The sequence below is a fragment of the Amblyomma mixtum genome, chromosome 3 (genome assembly GCF_055824585.1).
Source record: "Amblyomma mixtum isolate Tamu chromosome 3, ASM5582458v1, whole genome shotgun sequence".
NCBI classification, from domain to species: Eukaryota; Metazoa; Arthropoda; class Arachnida; order Ixodida; family Ixodidae; genus Amblyomma; species Amblyomma mixtum.
Window position 1 is genome coordinate 79,949,879 of NC_143014.1, and position 22,128 is coordinate 79,972,006.

The following is a 22,128-nucleotide window of genomic DNA, read 5'->3' on the forward strand; positions in this document are numbered from 1 at the left end:
GCAAATACAGTCAGTCTTTACAGTTTTCATCGAGTTATGTTTTTGTACAGCTGCTTCTCTAGTCATGGTGTATTGATTTGAAGAAATTCTGTTTCCTTAGTTTTCTTGTTTGTTGCAGCTTGCGTAGAAAAGAATGAGGAGCTGGATGGAATGTTCGAACTCACAGAGTACTTCAAGTAAGAAATATTTTTGCTCTGTGTTTTTAAAAAAAAAAAAAAGCTTTGATGTGTTGTTTGTGAAACAAATGTGTAAGACATAAGTTTTAGTGGGCTAGGATAAACGGAACCCAGATTGCAGCTTTCCTTGTGCACAATAAAAAAGCAGACATTAAAGACAAACTTTGTTGGGCTAATGATTGCAATCATTTTGAACAGTCTCATTGTATACGAAGAGAGTTGCTGGTGAATTTGAGAAAGATGTAATGGAGTTGTTTCCTGGTATAAAAAAAAAAAAAGTGCTCGTACTCTGTGGTTCTGGTATCACAGTGTTGCAGAAGCTGTGCATAGCGTCACCTAGTTAGCTGAATTCACAAAGTTCGCACCTGTAACAGAAGTTTATGATTGGCTCAGGCTTTGTCTGCCATATTGGTGGCAAATCACGCGCCGCATTTTAATACAAAGAGATTTATGAATGTGGCCAGTGGTTAGCTGAAACTAGGCGTAGATTCCACAATGCTGGTAAGGCATTGTACTATATCAGTATCGGGAAATAGTTTGTGAGTGATGCAAGTGCAGTTAACTGGGAATTTGTAGCAAATAAAATACAGTAAAAGCTCATTAATTCCAACTTCAAGGGATTGAAAAAATTTTCTAATTATCCGAAAGTTTGAATTATCAAACGGCCCTGAAAAAGCTGTGAAGAGCTCCTTGCATGACTGGACAATTGATGCCTGCGTTTGAGATGAGATTGGTGCAGCAATGATTGTGTTTCATGTTTCCATCAATGCTTTATTGCGTGCATACTGTCGGAAACGTCTAAGCAAAGCTTCTCCAGAATCTGGTCTCCCTGGCATCTTTCACAACGCATCTTTCGTGGTGGAGCTCCACCACTGCTGTGTCACACGTAGTAGTCCGTAGAAGCAAATAGTCCGCGCGTATTTTTATTTCTGCGGGCTTATTTTGCGGGCTTATTTTGCGGTTATATTCTGCAAATGAAACTATTTATTCACGGAAACCTAAAAAACAAAATGAAGCGAAAGCAAAGCCGCCACGGAGCTGGCTGAAAGGCACCCCCCCCGTCGGTCGACTCCGCCCACCGTACGAGGCAGAATTAAAAAAAAAAAAGGCGGGAGCCAGACGTTAATTTGATTTAATTAGGGAAATCGGCCACACAGGGCAATAAATCGCAGTTTCTAAGAATGCTCGGAACGTGTAGATTGAGTTCCCGCGGCAAAAAGACGAGTTGAGATTCCTCTTCAGTGCACCTTTAACAGGGGTTAACTTAACGAGGTTTTACTGTATAAATTTTGCAGACATCATTTCGTTTGAGCTTCATATTTAAACTAATATTGCATGTCCTAACTAGGTCACAATAATGAAAATCAGCTGCATTAATATTATTTTGCAGAGAATGACATAGTTTATAGTTTTTTCACTCTAAGCACTGTGTAAGTACACTGTAAGTACTCTAAGTACACTGTAATCACACAAATGAGCATTCAATGCAAACATTTCCAGTGTGATATTAGGTGAAAATAGTGCTTGTCGCATCAAATATGATTTAGACATGTCTCATCTGTATGAAAGTTATGGATAAATATCTTTCATGATGGGATGTTGTTTTTAAAGAAATAACTATATTGCTTATGGGGGTTATTGTAAAAATGCTCATTGGGCTAGATGCTATGGTCTCCTTCTAACGCCTGCATGCCAGCTCTAGCAGTCAGAGCTGGGACCCTCAACATGCGGTGCGATGCTTCACCACCACGATGTGTTTTGGCCAGTGGGGACAAACACCAAACCACTGCAGCAAGCAGACGTTCCGGACGTATATGAAATGAAAAACTCGGGGGGAGCGCATGCGAGAGAGGGTAGAATGGTTAAGCTCACCTCACATGGCTCTGCACTCTGGCTCACAGCAGTCACGCATGATGCTTAGGCAGACTGGTGACAGCAGTAGTCTCCTTGGCAGACGTATGAGCTGTGAGCGTGCATGACTCTTTGCCGAAAGAGAAGAAAGCCTTGGCAGAAACGAGCCCATCCTGGGCCGTGAAGTGGGGTCTCTCCAGAGGGGAAAAAGTGAAGGCCTAAAGGAGATGGCGTGTATGCCCTACCCTGCCAACCTTCCAAATGATGTGCGCATAACAATTTGTGATAATCATGTGCTGCTGTTACTATGGGACGGGGATTTGTGTGTATTCCTTCGTGCTCTACATAACCAATGACAAAAATTCACATAGTCATGGGTAAATAATTTGTGGCAAAACTCATTCAGTGTTAATATGAGCATTAAAATAAGCTGCACTAACCACGTAGTATCATTTCATACTCATCTAGCTTAGGTGTGAGATGGGCACAGCCGCAGTGTTACTCAAAACCTACTTGAAGGATGCCGTACCAAAGTAGTAGTTTTTAACATTGCTAGATTGTTACTGTGAAATAAAAAATGGGCTACTTAGCACACTTAGCGTTGGAACTCAAAGGTTGGTGGATCCTTGGTGTGACCAGTTGCTGTTTAAGATTCTGTAAGCAAGGTAACGTTTGTGAAGCTGCCTGTGTGCACAAAAACCCACCGTTTGTTTGCCTTTCGATAATGCAAATATCAGTGAGACAGGTTTGCTGGTGTGAAATGCTGTTGCAAGTCTGAGTGTTTAGTAATTATGAGTAGTGGAGTAGAGAAGGTGTGTCCAAATGTAACGATGCACCATTCATGGTCTCTCATCCATTCTTATACGGCATAGGTGTCTTATGTGGCGGGCGTAATGAAAGAAACAGGCAAGCGGCAAAACCAGTCATTGTTCCCCCCTTTTCTGTTGCACTCCTCCCTGTTGCAGCACTCTGTGAAACTTGAAAATGAATGTGGCCACAACAGCTTTGACTGTGTTATGGCCATTGTTCTGTGCACATCACTTAGCGCTAGGTGTTGAAGGCCTCATCTGTGTTCCAATTGTGCAGCTGGGTGGCAAGTCTTCCACCAAGCTATCTGGAGAATGAATTGGTGGGCCCCTTTTTTGAGCCAGCACCCTGTGGCAAACCTGGATTTGTACCCTCGCCTGCTGTGGGCCATGAGACTAGCTTACCATTGGCACCCGAGGATCCCCGTGTGGGACTGCTGGCCTTCTATGGGGCCAGTGCAGACGCCCCATTAGCTGCAGCGCCACCCCTCTTAACTCCAACTGTCGGCTCCATGATGCCACCCATGGTGGCCCCCAGGTAGGTCCACAGGCTGTTAGGACCCTGTGTCAGGTCCTGTTTGTTCGTGACCAGCTCCTGCTTGGGTGATGCGTGTGGCTTATGCTATCTTGGATGCAAATTAATACAAACCATCTCCTCTTTTGGGGTATAGTGTTCCTCTGTGTTTGTTCCAAGTAGCTTGATCACCCAGGGTCATAAATTTGTGACATACCAAATTCATGCTGTGTACTCCTACATAAACTCAATGACCCCTCCCTTACACCGAATGCACCAAACTGGGTCACACCAGATAAGCTGTGCCATCCTGATAAAAATTGGGAAAATTGCACCAGACTGCTCCAAACTAGCTGCTTATCGCATTGGGCAGCACCATGCGCCGTCGATTCAGGCAGACATACATAACCTTAGTTATCACTGCGGTTTCAAAATGTTGAGGTCTGTTGAAGCCTCCTTATAACAATCATGAGTGTCACACAGGATTCATTCCTTATGTCCCGAAATTCCATGGTATACTTTTTGTAGACATGCGCGAACCATCTTCAGTCCCTCGAAGTCTTCGCACTCTGCCCGTTTCTCTCGGCACATGCATCAAGTTGGAGGCTGATCGATGTTGACAGACCTGAATCATTAAGATGCACCTTTCGTCGGCGTGATTCTGACTGACCAGCTGATCAGGCCTAGCATGAGTCAAACAATCGAAGGTTGCATTTAATTAAGATGGGAATATAATTTTTTGATGGAGTTGACACGCGCAGATATGGCAGTTTCCGCTTATACGGCACATCACATCTGCCAGAATATCTGTTTTGCTGAGCGCTGACAAGCGATAGCTTGTGAAAAGAGCCCGTACCGACACTATGCGTGGATATGGCGGTGACACGTCACTGTGTAGTCAAATTTTTGGACAGAGTAAATAGGAGTTTCTGAAAATTTCACAGGCAGCGTGGCTGACAGTGAAAATGGCTATGAAGTGCGATCCACCCGTCCACGTTAGGCTTAAAGCCATGCAGTTAAGGGGGGACACTGGTCTTAGACCTATTTTCCTTATTTTCAGTCCAATCCTAATGAAACTGTACCACCTTGCTCAGTTTTTTGTACTGATTTCAACAATCAAATTACCTTTCTCATAAATTAGTCGGTTCCCAAGATAATTAATTTTATTTAGTCATTCATTAGTACCTCGGTGCAAAAAAAACTGCTCAATAAAAAATCATTTTTAATCCATGGCTGCATAGTATGGTGAGTAAAGAGTGCAATAATCAAAGCAGTTTTTCCGTTTTACTCTCATTAGTAATTTTACAGCACTTGGAATATCAATGTTCAAGGTGCGAATGTATTGCATCGATAAACTTTGCAAAATTATAAATTTTTAAAGTGCGATTAAACAAATCTGCTCTGATTATTGCACACACTGTGTCTTCAGCTTCCCTTAGCAAACAATATGATGTCTCTATCTGTCCTAGATGTTGAGATATCGACATACTAAGACAGCCAGATGTCCAAAATTTACATGCAATTAAATTGCCTGCTTCTGCATAAATTCAGCCCACACGATGATCTGAATTTAATATTATGGTCAAAATGTTGATTTCTTGAAGGAAAAAATGGTACATTCGGAAAATAATAGCTGTAGATTCCACAAATGTCATTTTTTGAAAATCGATTTTTTGGTCATTTTTTGGTTTCAAAGACCAGTGTCCCCCCTTAAGCAGGTTTGATGGCAAGCTTTTTGAGCTATATAACACTTCACCTGAATTTGAAGAAGTTCGTTATTAGTGCATGCAGCTTGGGTGATACCTAGTGATAAACACGCTCCATCGCAGAATGATATCGCATCACTTCCCGCAGTTCAGTTCGAGTGGTTGAAAACGGGACAAGTGCAGTTGGAGGAGAGAACGAGGTCACATGGTTTGGCAGCGAGTGAGAAGGAACGAACAGTTCTGCGACTTCTTGCGTTGGGAGTGTTCACTTCATGCCAGGAAGGAGTGTTGTGATGGTGTACACTGCAGTAAATGGCAAGTTCTCAAAAACGTCACCAAAGCATATCCTCACCCAAGAAGAATTGAAAGAACACTGTCGTTCTCTCGCCGAGAAAGAGCACGCCAGCGCTTATATTGCTGGTATGTGCGTTGAATTACAGTGATCCATGGACACTCACAGAAAATTCAGAGGGATAAGGAAGCTATTCGATTACTTAGATAGCCATCTTTTATGGTTGCTGCATGAATGTTTCTGGCTTTCTCTACCCAAGGGTGAGGTACAGAAAAGGCAACATGGCCCTCTTGTGGGCAGTGTGAACTGTGCAGGTCAGGGCACTGAACATGCTGGGCCATCGCCATGCAACTCTCCTCTGTCTTCAGCACCGGCATCACCGTATGAGTCACCACCAACATCAGGCTGCAACTCGCGTGCCACATCTCCCTGGACTGGCACTGCTGTGACCAGGATGCATTGGGATGGTGCACCATCCTCAGTCGAGGAGCTCCTGCACAGGGCGCATCTTAAGAAATATTCTCATGCGTTTAAAAACTGCTCCTTGGATGATGTAAGTTGTTCGCAAGGTTTATCAGCGTTTTTTTTTTTTTTTTAGCTGTCAAATGACATCTTGAAATGATGTCGTGTGAACAGAATAGTCTTGACTTACCTATACTTTCTGGTGCGGGCAGGGATGGTATTTTAAATTTTTTTGGTTTTTCCACCATAGCATTTGTCAGTTTTACACTTTCAAACTTGATAAAGTGAATCCAACTGCCATGGCTGTGCTGGTAAGTTAATGTAAGGTAGGTTAAAGTTCAGGTAAGTTAAAGTGTTTGGTACTGATTTGTTGTTCAGGACAATGCAACTAAATGAAAGTCGAATCGTGATTTTTACGCAGGTTTTGGATTTGGAGATGCATTGAAGAGTGGGCCTGCACTTCTTGCATTTGTGCATGGCAGCATTCTGGCAGCCTACAAAAATTTCTGTTGTTGCATGAAATGGCTAAACTTGAGAGGGATGGGTTAATGCCCATCGTGCTGAAACTGCTATGCTCGGCAGCAGCACGCGATAGCCACATTCACTACAATTATGGCGATAATGCCACAAAAGCAACAAAAGGCCGGAGTTGCCAATACTGATGCCAATGAGGATAGCGGAAGGTTAAGCACAGCCACATTCTTGCATGCTTACTACTTCTGGAGGAGGCACTTATGATGTATGCAGTATGTGGTATGTAACATTTTGTAACGGTGAAACTTGGGAGCTTTGTTGGCAGTCATTAGCATAAGTAAAGCGTTATTTAGGTAGTCATATAAACACTGAAAATTAATTTTCTTTGTTTAAAATCTATTGAGTGTTACGAAAATCCTCAGTACTGTAGCATTCATGACAATGGTTAATTGTAAGGTTTTTTTTTTTCAAACTCTAAATAGAGAATGCGAAAATCCAAAATGTACACTTCTTGAGTGCCTGTAAAATGTTGAAAAATTTTTAAATAATTGCAGTTTCATGAGCAGAGTACTCAAATTTTTAGTGTACTGATCATGCATTGAAAAGCTCATACCTTTCGTTTAACTTTACTTTGTGCACACTCTGTACTATGCAAACCGACCATCTGATTGTAATAAAAGCAGTCACGGGTACCAACATGGCAATGCAAGAAGCACTGTTGACAAAGAAGGCCTCACATTTGCTTTGATAATGCAGTGGCAACAATGACTCCACTCTGACTCCACTCAGAGGCACCTGCTCATTCAAAGGTGTCCCCGCTCTTGGTCTTCCCAGCTGTCGTTGCCCAAGAAAGTAAACCCTGTCCTCGCCTCACATCTGCCATGAACTGTCCAAACTTCAGAACCGGGAATGGACATGGCAGGTCTCAGCTGTCAGGGTCGGAATTTCAGTGGTGAAATTGATAAGAGTCGCACGGAGGAGCGCACTAGCACTGACATGCTCGTCAGTTCAGGGGGTTATAGCGTGGCCTGTGGGCCACGGAAAGCAGTGGCTGATGCTCCTTTTTCATTGCTACTACATTAATATTTTTACATTTTGTTTTAGGTCATAGCCATGAATGAAGAGGCTATGAAGCACAAAGGACTTCCAGCCAGTTATTCAAGACGACTGCTGAAAGAAATCGCTTTGCTGAAGTAAGCAATGCTTGCGTATTTGCAAAAATATATATATATAACCAGTAACGTTCTGCTTTATTTAAGGTACCTTTGTCATTTATTCTTGCTCCCCACCATGGCGGCTCAGTGGCTTTGGCATTCAGGTGCCGAGCTCAAGATAACAGGATCAATTCCTGGTCATGGCGACTACATTTTGAGGCAAAAGCACCCTTGTACTATGCGATGTCAGCACATGTTAAAGTACCCCAGCTGGTTGAAATTTGTCCAAAGCCCTCTCCTATGGCATCCCTCACACCACACAAAGAGCTTTGAGATGTTGAACCCCGCAAACCAACCATAAACCGTTTATACTTCCCATACCTGGTAGTGCTGGCACTTTTAGTATGCCCAGCACACAACCTTTGTATGCTAAAGGCAAGGAATCTTTTTGCTGGGAGATATGGACAGCTTGCCAAGGCTCTACTAGCTACCATTCTAACAACAATAAATCTGAATTTGTCCTGCCACGGTGACTTAGTGATTGTGGTGTTCAGCTGCCGAGCCCAGGCTTTCAGAATCGAATCCCAGCTGCAGCAGTTGCATTTTGATGGAGATGGAAAGGAAAAAAAAAATGCTGGTCAGTTTGCATAGCTAGACCAAATGCAAATTAGGTGCAATGGCATTTCACTTCGGGTTTCACTTCGGTTCCGGTGTTCAGATCCAGTGTTCATGGATGGCAGTTGTTCAGATAGCAATTATGGGTTGATGTCAATATATGTGGAATTGGTCATTCCCTTCATTCATAGATTCCTGGGAGTCTTCCTACCCCTCCTCGCACAGTGGTGCAGCAGTCAAAATGATGCACCACTGCCCTTCTGTGGCAGGTGCTGCCATCGGTGGGACTTAAGGTTGGTTGGGTTGGATTGCGACCCAGGTTGCTCTTCCCGAGCAGCCTCTCACGATTAATTGAGCTTCTTCCTGATACGGTGGGCGGGTCGCTACACACACGCACGCACGCATACACCTGGGCAAGTGAGCATCCTGCCACAAAACTGGCTTCAGACAAACACACAATGGCTAAATGCAGGGAATGGCCACTGTAAGTGCTAGTGCACTAAGACACCCACTTGCTGATTGAAAAACCTTGGTCAGATTTATTCCAGAGCTCTCCACTCGGCATCTCATATCCACACTGAACTGTACAAAAAATTGGAGCATACTGCAATCATGCCAAGAATTGGAGGCCTTCATCTGTGCAGATGGAGTTCCTTATGATAGGTGATAACAACCACCTGCCATCCACAAGTGCAGCGAGTCTGAATTTGCGCAATAGATGCCATGATCGCCGGCCGGTGAACTACGTCCGGTCAGAGTTTCACTTTTCAGGTTACATCCTTATTAGAAAATGAAGAAACAAAACTGAAACCAGAGATGGTGTTATGACCCGCCGCGGTGGCTCAGTGGTTACGGCACTCGGCTGCTGACCCGAAAGACGCGGGTTCGATCCCGGCCGCGGCGGCCGAATTTCGATGGAGGCGAAATTTTAGAGGCCCGTGTACTGTGCGATGTCAGTGCACGTTAAAGAACCCCAGGTGGTCGAAAGCCCTTCACTGCGGCGTCCCTCATAGCCTCAGTTGCCTTGGGACATTAAACCCCAATAAACCAACCAAACCAAAGAGATGGTGTTATAGAAGCAAACTAAATGGTGCAGCTTGTTCAGAAGCACCTGAATTGAATTTTTGGCGGCAGATTCAAAACATCAGTCTTGCATGACCGATGGCCTACGGCATGGTAGCGAAAGAGTTAATGCGATAGCTTTAATGCTCCCGTTCAATGGAAAAGGTGGTGGTGGCAGCGGCTTTGTGTCGAGAAACCCACATCACACCGGTGTTGTGTCAGGAAAGCTACGTCATATCCTCTTTGCTTGACATGGCTTTGGCGGCCTCTGGAAAACCCCGTGATCTGATATACACCACTCCCCCAACAGGTGGCGCGTGAGCAGTATAAAGTTCTCTCAGTGCGGAACCTGCATCCATGTAGAACACTCCTTTATGGCCGAGTGATTGTGTATGTAGTGCAGTGAGTACTAATCAGTGTGTGTGTGTACATAGAAGCAACATTATGTGTGTAAACTGCAGTGTGAAAGAGTTCAAAGACAAATAAGTGGAAACTCTGTAATGATAATAGTGATAAGTGTGTGAATGTGAACAAAGGGCAGTGAATGTGTGTGAAGAGAAACCGCTGAAGGAAACCATTGACACTATGGCTTTGTACCCTCAGAGGCAGAGCTAAAGTGTCCTTCTAATTTTTCTTCAAAAATTGGAAATGCTACTAAAGCATTTAATTGCTACTGCTGGAATTGCAGTGCACAGGGCACTCATTTGACTCTTCCCATTGCTGTAAATGAACTCTACTTGCTGTTGCCTAACGATGAAGTGATGCTGCCAAGATAGGCTTTGTAGAAGTCTCACTGGTGTACTTTGTGTGCAGGAGCCACACCAATGGGGTGCTAAGCAGCCGGGCCATAGCCACAGGGGCAGCAGCTGCTTTCAGCCATGCGAGTGGAGAGAGCTCTACTACATCTTGCTCTTCAGAGTGCTCCAGCCCTTCTCCTCCTCCTGCACTTAAAGCCGTCCGCACCCACAGCCCAGCCAGTTCAGGCTCTGATGACAGCACACAGCCATCAACTGGTACTTGTCGCCTAGTTTTAACTGTCCAGAAGCGGCTGTGGGCATTCTGCTGCATGTATCTGTAAAGTGGCACTAATAGCCATTGCCGAGAAACACTGCATCTTGCATTGGAAGCAATTTCTGCAATTGCATGTTTAAACAGACTTGTTCTGCTTTATAAGGGCCCTACATTCCACCTGGAATAGCACAATTTTTATTTCCCTTCAGATGTTGCGTTCTGTTAAATGATTATACACTCATAAAGTCTGGGGTGGTTTTTCCTTCACAACTGCTTTGCATATTATCATGAAGCTTCGCATACAGTGTATGAGCAACCCCGTGTCATTATCAACATGCAAGTCTTGACAGCTGAGCTGCCTTCATAATACAGTAAAATTTCGTTAATTCGACCCATGTAAGTTGGAAATCTGGATAATTCGAACTGCCAGTTCGGTCTTATTTATTATTGGTGCACTCGAGGCCAACGCCCGTGTAAGTGCTACGGCACCATACACTCATTAATTCGGATGCTACTGCTCTCACACCAGTTAAATCGAATGGGCTCCCAAAAGAGATTGTTGAAATAGCCCCACTCAGAGCCCAAATTCCATGCTGCAGAGTCACTCATAGTCTGCACACCTGTGGTAGCAGCGTCCAGTGGCAGACGTGATGACAAACTGGCGGCCCAAGCTCCAAGAGCAGTCCAAGCGCATGGTTTTGGGTTTCACTTTTTCGAGCTTCACGCCAGCTCACAGCAATTGCGGCTCAACCAGCTAGTATCATCGAGCCAAGCAATGTTTCGGACGCTGTTCATGCGGGGAAGCCTCCTCACATGTGACAGTGCCGCTTTTGAGGGGCATGACACGGTAGATGGAGCTCCCCGTGTCACAGTGTGAAAAATGCCAGGGAGGCCTGATTTTGGAGCAGTTCTGCTTGGACGCTCCCAACAGTGTGCGTGCCATAAAGCATTGATGGAAACTTGAAAAATGGTCATGCCATGCCATTCTCATCTCAAAAGCAGGTAGTACCTATTGCCCAGTCTTTCACCTAATAAATTTACCGTGATGCAAGCAGTTCTTGACAGTTTTTTTGCGGTCATTGGATAATTAGAACATTTTTTTTTTTTTGCCCCCTTAAGTTTGAATTAATGAGCTTTTACTGTAACTGAGCAGTCCTTAATGCCTAATTGTTAGAGATGGGCTTAAGTGTATCGGTGAAACCCACAACGCTCAATTGTTTGAGGCTTTGTTGCGATAAACATTAGCCTATGTTTTCCAGTTGTGCTGTGTTTGTAGCTCATATAATGCGGCATGGTATGAACACTCCTTGAGGTGAGGTTTTCTTTGCAGAGCATTCAGGTGGCAGGCGTTTTCAGCACTGGAGCAGCAACTTTTGTAGCTAGCTGCGTATTGCGAACTAGAACTTAAATTGTGAGCTTTTTCCTCTCTCTCTTTTTTTTTTGGTGGTAGAATACTTTCTAGCATGGTTTCTAGCAGTTCTAGCATGGTGGCTCACTTTGTGGAGTGTCTGGTGTTGTGTCGGCAATGTTCTTAACATGCCCATTTGAGCAAAAAGAGGTGACAAGATAATATGTTAAGTTTAGGCACCATGGAGACGTGTAGCAGTCGTCCACTCTAAAAAAGAAAATGGGAGAAGCAAGTTGAACACTTTTTTTTATGTACATTTAATTTTTTAATGCCTTAGAATCGGGGTTTTCAAACTTTTTTTCTCAAGGAACCCCAAAAGTCTTCAGCATGTGCCAAGGAACCCCCTTCTCGTTCCCTTTCACAATCTGTCATCGTAAGCGTCACAGTCGATCGATGTTGCTTGTGGACCCCATTGACCTTTTTTTTTTTTTGCTGTTTCGTTTACTTTTGTACATATTTACGTCTGCTTGCCTTCAGGAATCTGTTTTTTATTCAATGCCCATTTCTCACTCATGCTCAAACATCTAACCGCAAGACAAGAACGCAGAAAGCTACATTCACTAGACAGACATTTCCCTGCATTCCCACGCTCGACTGGCTGGGCTGTGCACAGTCCTGTGTGTGGGCTATGTATACCTTGAAAAGTTTAATTTTTAGTTGTTTTGGGTTCCTGATTTATTAAAGAAACTTCTTACCAAGTTTGTTATCTGCGCTGTAGAAAAGAAGAAAATGAAGTTTTTTCACCGAATGGTGAAAAAAACTTCAAAAAGAAATGACATAAAAAATGTGCGACTGGCTTTATTATGCACAATAAGCTATCTAGAAGATATCTAATTGCTAACAATTGCTATATCTTCATTGTTTTTGAAATGATAGTTTTCCTAAGCTGACACACCTTATAGCTCAGTATGACAGCCATACCTTTTTTCTGTTTGTGGTAGGGTGGTGAAATTTAGAATATAGTCTAATGGCAAAGAGGTAAACCACCCCTGGAAATGTTATCAAAATTGGTGCAGCAGTTCAAAAGTTGTATTTTAGTGTAGCATCCCCCCTTAAGATGTTCTCAGTCAGTTTTTATGCTGCAAGCTAGAAGTGCCAGCAACAGAGTTTGAACGTGGGCATCCCAGGTCATAAAGCAGATCAGAAAACTACTGCAACCTTGGCATACTTTGCACTTGGTAGTAAACAAATCATCTTTAGATTGCTGGTGTGCTGTTGCTTTCTGTAAAACAGAAAATGTTTTGTGGATGCCGAGAGGGGCTGCCAGCGCTCAATAGCAATTGTTAGTGTCAGTTTCAGTTGGCAGGTAAGCCAGATATGTTTCTCTGAAGAATTAAAGTTCGCCTTGGGACATTACATGACGTCATGTTTATGTCCAGAAATTTTGCTTTCTTTTTTTTTTTCTTTTTAATAATGCGTACTCTACTTTCTGTCGTAATGGGTGCACATTTCTAAAAAAAAAAATGAATCTGGGGCAATCTGAATTTCAGTTTGGGCTGGTTTCGTCAGATACCGTTCAGCACACTGGCATAGTGTGGGGATCGCTTGTTTCAGGTCTGTGTCATAAATTTACGAAAAGATCACCTTTAGAAATTAGTCCTCCTCTTTGTATAAAACTACTGTGGAAGACAAGCCGCCAGCTGCCTTCTCTCTCTGTTTCCCTCTCCACCTATGCTTGAATTGCTAGAGACCCCTTTCGATGAAGCCAGAATTTTAAAAAAGCACTTGGTGTATTTGAACACGCATGAATTTACAGCAAGGACTCATCTCTTGCACGTCATATTGCAAAGCATGTACATCCCGATGATGGGAATCTCAGGGAGCCGTGAAAACTTTTTGTGTCATCCAGAATGAACAAAATCTGAATATAAGTGCAGGAGATGCATTCACACAGATCTGTTTGTGGTTTACAGGATTTATTTACGGCCGCGTGCTATTGCTCACCCATGACTTTAGCATTGTGCAGACTGCACACTACCACTCATTGCTAGTGGTGATAGCATGCGACTGGCAATTGCAGGTCAGCGATGTGCAGGCAGCGCTTAGTGCTCGAGGGTGCAGTCGCTGTTCATGCATTCATATCATCCATAGCTTCGAGGGAGAGTGTTCACAGCACCCAGATTCTGCACATTGTACACAATGCACTCTGGCCGACCAATTTTACAAATTTGTATCAACTGTGATCATATTATTGAGATTCTGCTGTATACACTTATTGCATGTTGTCATGCTGGGATGGGTATAACTGCACCTTGTTATTGTGACCCATGGTTCCGGTTGCAGGTCATCTGCAGGTTACTGGTTGTGTGTTCCTTTCAGGTAGCTCCTATGGTCCGAATGCTGCAAAATGGCCAGCTACCAGTGAAACTGCTGAAGGCACAGGCAGCATGGTTGCCCCTGAGACTGCTCGTCTGGGCAGCCAAGCACCGTCAGTGATGCCCCTTCGATATGCACCTCCCGGTTCTGTTCTGATGGAGCCCCAGCCTCGGTTTGTGTTGCTTACTGATCGCCCGGCATACGGCCCATCTCGTGCTCCTGTCCGTGCTTTGGCACCTGTTGTAAAGACTGCTGCTACTGATGGAGCCCCTCACAGCAACCCTGCAGTGACCACCACAGCAGCTTTTGCACCCATGTACAGTGTTGGAATCATGCCAGCAGGCATGTTTCCACAGCACTCATTTCCTCCGTTCCTGCATGCGGGCCACCAGAGCAACGGCTATCTGTCCTTTTTGTCTGGAGCGGGCTATGTGGCCCCACCAACGACAGCAGCAACTTATGTGCCCCTGGCCACGTTTGGTGGTCCCTCTGTGGTGGTGCCTCCTCCAAGCAGTGCCAAGGTGGCTAGCTGCTACAACTGTGGCCTGGTAGGACACCGCGGTCACGAGTGCAAGGAGGCCACAGTGGAAGAGGCCACCAAATCCGGTGGGTGCTTGACTTCTGCCCTTCTGCGGGGCCCTGTGCACTCATCATGGCACTTTTCTCTGCAGCCCAGTTTCGGCTCCACTTCGCACCCACTGGAGCTGCTCCCGAGGCACAGCCATGAGGGCAGCCACCGATACCCGTGTACATTTGCCCTGCTTGATGCAGAAGGGACTGCTGTTACCAGCTGCACCTGGCAGCTGCACCTGGCTGGGCAGTGGCAACCAGCTGGTCCCCCCGTCATGGTTTAGTGCATCCTGTGGGCTTGCTACTGCTCTGCTGCCTCTTCACAGTATTCCATTCTGTGCTTTGCCAGGTAGCTGATGATGCTGGCACAGGGAGCCTGGATGCTTGGGAAAAATCTGTGTCCACTGAAGCCTTCGGCAGGGCTCGAGTAGTGCACCTCTTTTATGGCCTATGTTTTATGCTAGCAACCATTTTTTTAGTTACTATTTATGAGCTCACACCGGATGTGTTTGAGTGCCCGGCTTTGTGTGCTTTCCAGCATCAATGTTTGTCAACTGTATGTGCTTCGATTTTAATGTCCAAGTTTATTTGGGCCAGCCTGTCGTAATTTTATTGTCACAAGTCTTGCCATTCCATGTTATACCGCAAATTGTGACCCATTTTAGTTGCAGAGGTTTTCCCCTTTCATCTTCTTTTCAGCTCTCTGCACACCAGCAAATGATTGGGGGTACTGGGTGGTTTGTCGTGTAGAGCATGTGATCAGAATTACTTAAGTTACCACTCAGCCAAAGAGATGTTTGTCTCATCAAACTGTGCCCACAGGAGAAATACCATATTGATGCTGCTGTGTCTGCATACATCTGCATCACGTATAGGTTTTTAGTTTTTCTTATTGCTTCCTGTTTTTTGCTCAGACATGTCGTGCTGAATTCCTTTTGCGCTTGTTGGTGTTTGTCTAGTCGGGTGTTTCCTTTGACAGCATCAAAAGCATTCCCGGTTTTGTATGCTAGTATTTTGCAGTCTGATCAAGCGTTTTGTTGAGCATTTGAATTGGTGCTCACTTGTGTGAGTGAGCATTGCTTTAGGACTGGTACTAAAAGAGCGCTAACCATTTCACTTTTAATTTTTTTATGACTGCTTTTGGGCTGTCTATTCCAGAACTGTTTCGTTTTACAGTATGCGTGAAGTGAAAAGCTAGCAGCAAATACACACTTAAGCCCTTGTGCAAAGTGCACTCTGGACAAATGCAAAGCCACATCTTTTCATGTGGACCCTAGTCCTTTTGTGTTTGGACGTGCTCGTGTGGCCATTGTTATTTTTCTGCCATAATGCACAATTTCAGGGTTTGTGACACCTGTTATACGTGTCTGCTTGTGTGGCTCAAGCTGACTACATGATTTCCCACATCTTGTGAACATTGTGGTGCTCTCTCGGCTTGGTTTTGGACATGTTCTGTTCAACACTCTAAGCACTGGACCTGTTGCACATGAAGCTCACCACATAAAGGTCACCACATTAGATGGTGAATGCTGAAGGTGCAGTCATGTTGCCTTTACAAATGGCGTTATTTTTGCACATTTTGGTGATTGATGGCACTGTGCTGTGCCAAATGGAATGCCAGCTATGTCTATGTTAGGTACACTTTTTGGGCTGTGCTTTCATGTTTTCTCAGAACTTCTTTAATTACAAATTGAGGCTAAGAGATCACATAGCTCTGTGTTTATAGTCTGCTTAACATTTATTGGTGTGCTTGTGCAAAGCACAGCTTTTGTGAGCCACACAGTGGAAACAACCTTTATAGCGAATAGATGTGTTACTTGAGCATACATATCATTATTACTTTTTCATTTTTAAGTACTGCCTAATTCATAGTGTTCCAAAGGTATGAGGTGTAGTGTACTGATGCACAGATGCAGACAGGGAATGACACGGAAACGAGACGTAGACTGGTGGCATTGCGTGCAAACGCCAATACAGATAATGCACGTTACCTGTTTCATTTCTGTGTCACTCCCTGTCCACTTTAGTGCCCCAGTACAGGGTACCTCATACCTTGAGAATTTGCATCAGCTAGCCATCTTTGTAGCTTTGCTAATCCGTAATGACTTTCTGTGCTTCATTTGCAAAACAAAGGTGCAAAGCCAAATACTGTCTTCTGCTCATCGTGAGAAACGGTATGCCAGGGTGGGCAGAAGAGAGGTAGTCTAAGTCTTTGTACATAGTTATAGTATCACAAGACAACCCACTCTAGCCATGTTACAGGTGTTCTACACGAAACATGCTGAGAAAAAAACGCCTCGCAATGCTATGTGACGGCTAATTCCTTTAGGAGTAAAAGATGCGAAAGAAGCATTGGTCCCCGACCCTCTTCTGTTTGACCATATTCTGCTTTTTAAAGCTGGAATGTTTTGTTTTTTTTTGAGTACTTCTCACTGGATCAAAAGTTGTCTAGAACTCGAGTGTTCAGTTCTTTGAATGCATTTCTCTGAACATAATTTAGATTTTATGTTGGGAAAGCAGCTCTTCATGCCAAAGGCCACGGACTTGCTTCTGTGGACTGCTTCTTGACGCGCCACACACAAAAATCACTTGGGCAGAGTGAACAGGCTGTTCGATGTGCATTTGTTGCTTGCGCTGTGCTTGGAAATATGGAATTAAGCTATAGTTGCTTACTAGTTAGCAACTTTGGATGTCCAAGCTCAAGTTGACAAGCAAGTTTTGCTTGTGAAATTCTGCCATTTGCATGCCGTGTTCAGCTGCTACAGTATTACAAAAATGATTGGGTGATGTGGCCCATCTTTTTATGTGAGTTACCTTTGCAAAACACGTGTGCAATCAGCTGAAGTCCAGTCTTAGGTGAGTGATCTTTTTGAACATTTTATGGAATGTTTCTTGCCTATACATTGTATTGATTGGGAAATCAGATTAGTACTATTTCATGTCCTTGTTTTATAATCATCAGCAGGCGTCTGCCATTAGTGATTATTGATAGAAAATTGACAAATTGTCCACATGAGGGCTGCTTGTAACTCATGCACTTAAAGATGTCCAGCAGGATATCGTAAACTGAAGATAGTCTGTAGTAGGTGTTTTGGTTTGTTAATTTATAAGCCAAATCATTGGGGCTGGAGTGTCAAGTTATGTGATGGAACCCTGAATTTTATGCGACATATTATGGCCTAGCTATTGTAGTGATCTGAAAACGGTCTTCAAACAAAGATCTTTTAGTGTGTGTGGTGTCTTGTAAATGGGCACAAAAGGGGTTTTCAATGCCACTTCTTAAAAGCAGATTATAGAATGTTAATTGCAAACTGTTAAATGTGAGTTTCATCTCATTGTCATAAGTCAGTGGTCCTCAGATTGAGGTTTGGGGACCGTGCGTGCCACTTGAAAATGTTTCTTGTGCTCTTGAAGTTACCTACTTTCTTTTCTTGCCTGGTGACAAGATTTGTTGGACTTGTTTGAGCATGTTATGTGGGGTTTAATGTCCTGAAGCTTCTATAACAGAGGGCTCCGGCTCAGTTCCAATCACTGGGAGTTCTTTAACATGCACTGACATCACACAACACAGGCATTTTTGTATTTTGCCTCTGTTGAAATGCAGCCACTGTACATTAATTAAAGCATGCATTTTCAGTTACATGCATACTTAAAAGGACAAGGTTTAAAACTTCATTGTAGCAGTATAGCAGAAGAATGGATAACTGGACCGGTGAAATGAACTGGTGCAATATTTCTTGGATTGCTCATTCATGTATAGACACAAGACAAGCCCAACTCATGGTCACACTAATTGCATAATCCATTTCTTTTCGCCATAGGATCGTACCCCCCACTTCACGATTCTCCCACCATCAGTGGTACTCAATGTGTCCCTGGCACATTCTTGGCTGAGAAACACTGATGTAAGTAATTGGCAGTCAGTTTTGACGCCCATTCCAGCAGCCATATGGGATTCAGAAAGACGGCCATAAAACATGTTTTAATTAGAATTGCCAAAACAGTTTTGAGCATGATATTTTACTTGGATAAAGCTGACACACTATTAAGGGACAGACAACGGACCATAACTTATCATGAGGTGTTGGTGGGAATTAAAAGACCTGGTTTCATAAGAATCAAGCACTATAATAATGAAGGAATGAGGATTTATAATTTTAAATTGGCTTCGAAAATTGTTTAAGCCGAGCTGATGTGCTATCTTGTGAAACCTTGCCATTACTAGTGTATCCCACCACATTACGTCTGGGTAAAATATATGTTAAGTGCGTAGCGTATTTTTTCTTTCAGAAGTGTTCATGTTCAATTATAATAGTTCACGTTCTCTCAACTCTCAAGTGTGCCCTTTTTTGTCACCGCTTTTGTCAGTAGATGTCATCACATCGTTTTGCATTTCTTGTTTGAAGCGTTAACCATTGTCTACTAAAACTTGTCATAAAGGCATACGTCCCTGAGTCGCAACAGCTTTTGGTCTGGAAACTTAAATGGAACCACATTAAAGCCGTCTAATTATGGCCTGACGACTGGGATTATATTAGCTTTCGGTTCATCACTTTTGCTAGCATGCAATCATTGTCGTGCTTGCTGATCATGATTTCCAGTATCGGGATACATGAAAACGGGCACATCCACTGATCTAAAAATTCTTGGAGAAAATCTTCTGCACCACTGCTAACAAAACCATTGCAGAGCCCGGCACCTTGGCAGAGAAAAAAAAAATGGATTGTGCTGAAAAAAATTGGATCCTTAAAATTCAGATGTTGGTCCCTTTGGGTAAAAGGACTTTAGACCGAAAATTTTTATTTACTGAGTCACAATTATGAAATCTTCAGAGAATGTGTTTTTTATGTGCTGATTCCAAATATTCCATTAAATTGCATGTAAAACAAGTCCTCGCACACTTATGTAATGTGTTACGTAAGGTTTTTGTCATGAGCTATTTTACAAGCTGCCGTGGTGGCTCAGTGGTTATGGTGCTTGGCTGCTGACCGTAAAGATGCGGATTCAATCCCGGCCGCGGCAGTCGCGTTTTGATGGAGGAAAAATGCTAATGGCCCGTGTACAGTGCGATGTCAGTGCACAAAGAACCCTGGGTGGTCGAAATTATCTGCAGCCCTCCTCTACTGCATTTTACGTCATTTTACTGCACTGAACTAGCTAAAATACAGACATTAGTTTTTCTTGGATGCCAAGGAATGCAGTGAAGGTAAAATTATCGTCAGCCTATCATAGAAGGTGTTGAAGTAGCCGCTTCGGAAATGAAAAAAATCTTTTAAATACATTTTATTTTATTAAGTTCACTGCAGCAAAATTTCTTAAAAGCTCATGACAAAAACTTTACAAAATGCGATATTTGGAATCTGCACACAAAAATGCATGTTCCCCAAAGATTTCATAATTGTCTTGGTAAGACTGTCTTTTCTCCTTAAGCTTCATTCGACAAATTAACTGAAGGCTTTGGTAAATCGTTACATGAAAATGCTAGTAAATTTTGCACCTGTTTCTTTTGCAACTTCTTTATTGTTTCCCACAGTTCAAGTCAGCAAAGATGCTTCGCATTGCATGCATTGCCCTGAGAGGAGTCTCATCCAAACTTTTTTTTTTTTTTTTCACTTGAAGTACTTGTGAAAATTTTTGCATGACAGTAGGAACAAGAACAGTCTGGTTGGATGTTTCCAGTGCTCACTTTTTAAATGTACAAGTTCAGCTTGTTAGAACATTATGATGGCACTGTAGGCATGTGGAGGTTCACTGAGGAGGATTTGCATACCAATCATCCTTGCTTGTTATCTTTGAACAAAGTGCATCTTGATTCATCATAAAATTTTGCCTTTTTGTAATTCTCAGCCTTGGTTAAGCCCGCCCAGATTCAGCATGTGGTGTGCTTAAATGGCAAGTGGTGTACCCTGTGCTGGTGTGCATAATAGACTACAGGTCTCTTGATAAAATTTACAGTTGTAGAAGCAGTTTTGTTTCACTAAGTATTTTATGGTGAAATTAATTTAATGTTCCAATCTGAGTAAGTTATGATTAACTGAATTCTGAATTCAAAGAGAGGCGAAGAGTGGTCCTAAGGTGAAGTCATTCTCCGTAAAGAAAAACAAAGCACAGCTGCAAAGGAAATCAAGGCAGTTAAGCTGTGCTGGCCTCACTGTTGTCTGATTGTAAACAAGTTAAAATTGCAAAACCCGGTGGGGAGCATTTTAGACCATATACTTGAATGATCTAGCTAATTGCACTGTACTTTGCAAGTGGGTTTAAATGCTCCATACTGCAAGGGCTCAGGTTTGCCTTGTTCTGTTTCTCTTGCTGCCTGCTTGTAAATGCACAAGGGCAGAAGTGCAGTGGTGGCTTATTTTCCACTGAAATAAAAGTATGTTGATGTCAGTTTTGGCTGCGTGGTGTTATCTGCATGCCAGGAACTAAATAACAAAATGTCCGTTAAGCCAGACTTGTCTCAGTCTCATCAAACATTGAGCATAGGTTCTGATATTGCATGTGGAAACCATAAAAGGTAAGTTGAACACGTGCTAGTGGTACTGCGTAACAGCAAACTCTTCTTTATTATCAGTTCCTCAGTCAGGCATTCTTAAAGGGGTACAGACGAACTTTCGAATGCAAGCAATATGATTTGTTTAATGGGTGTAAGAGGATTGCCTTCTAGCAAGTTTCAGTTGCAGGCATTGGGTGGAACATAATTTAATATGATATCGAATGTCAGAGGAGCCACTCGGCATACCCACCCGCTTGGAGCGACGTCAAGGTGCACTTGCCCGAATTATTGCGACGGGGCTGAGCCCAGTGGTTGTTGACCGGAACAACGAGTGCTTACTGTCATCGGAATGCAGTGTAGCCCATGTTGGCCACTCAACTATGATGTCAAGGTACACTTCAGTGCTGGCACCTACAGAGATAAACTGCCAGTACAAAATCTGGCGTTTTGAGCGCATTTTTATAGTTGCTAGGTTTGTAGGCCTTTCAAAGTAAAAAAAACCGACACCAAAAAACTTTGTGACTGTACCCGTTTAAAATTTTTAATCCACGGAAATCCTGAGCTAGCTAGTAATGTGCTCAAGTTGCTCTCGGCATCTGTTAGTTGGCTCATGGGCTGCATGCTACAACATCTATTAGCAACATTTGCTAGGATTTGTCAGTATAATTCAGGGATACATTTTGATGTAAATTTGTGAAAAAAAAATTGTCACATTGGTTAATTTTAAGAAGCCAATAAGGGGTGATGTGTCTATGAAAGAAAAAAGCATTTGTAAGACAAGTGTTTGTTCAAAGGAACCAGGACGACGGGAGCAGCAGTGAAAACTCACTCAGGTCTGCCAGGTGGAGCGACACATGCGACGATAGTAATGCTGCTGAAGCGAATGTAGATGGAATCGTGTCGCTGTACTGCACAGGGCCAACTTGTGAATCTTTCAAGAATATAAATTCACTCATTAGTTTCTACACTGCGTGTAACCAAGTTCTTAAAGAGAACAGTGGCCCAGGCAAGTGAAACCAGGTGAGCACTGTTATATTGCTGGCATTGTCCTTATCACATAATTTATCATTTATTCCAAAGGGTATGAGTACCATTTAACAGGAAAACATATTGAAGGATTATTCAGAACAGCAAACTTCATACTGCTTGCATGGTTGATGCTTCAAAGACTAAATGCATTTTGTTATTAGAAATAAAAATAGCAATAGAATAACAAGA

General features: G+C 43.2%; 1 protein-coding gene across 2 annotated transcripts in view; it reads left to right on the plus strand.

The window, feature by feature from the left end:
• The window catches only part of LOC149350744 (uncharacterized), a 42,716-nt gene extending 21,912 nt beyond the window's left edge, over nucleotides 1-20,804 (plus strand). For both annotated transcript variants that reach the window (XM_089579870.1, XM_089579871.1), the window contains 7 exons: nucleotides 119-176; nucleotides 3,114-3,371; nucleotides 5,646-5,898; nucleotides 7,386-7,474; nucleotides 9,926-10,125; nucleotides 13,851-14,453; nucleotides 14,519-20,804. In XM_089579870.1, the coding sequence (XP_089435996.1) occupies nucleotides 119-176; nucleotides 3,114-3,371; nucleotides 5,646-5,898; nucleotides 7,386-7,474; nucleotides 9,926-10,125; nucleotides 13,851-14,453; nucleotides 14,519-14,574 (1,517 nt within the window). In that variant the 3' untranslated portion in view covers nucleotides 14,575-20,804. The remainder of the gene's footprint in view (nucleotides 1-118; nucleotides 177-3,113; nucleotides 3,372-5,645; nucleotides 5,899-7,385; nucleotides 7,475-9,925; nucleotides 10,126-13,850; nucleotides 14,454-14,518) is intronic.
• The last annotated feature ends 1,324 nt before the right edge of the window (nucleotides 20,805-22,128 follow it).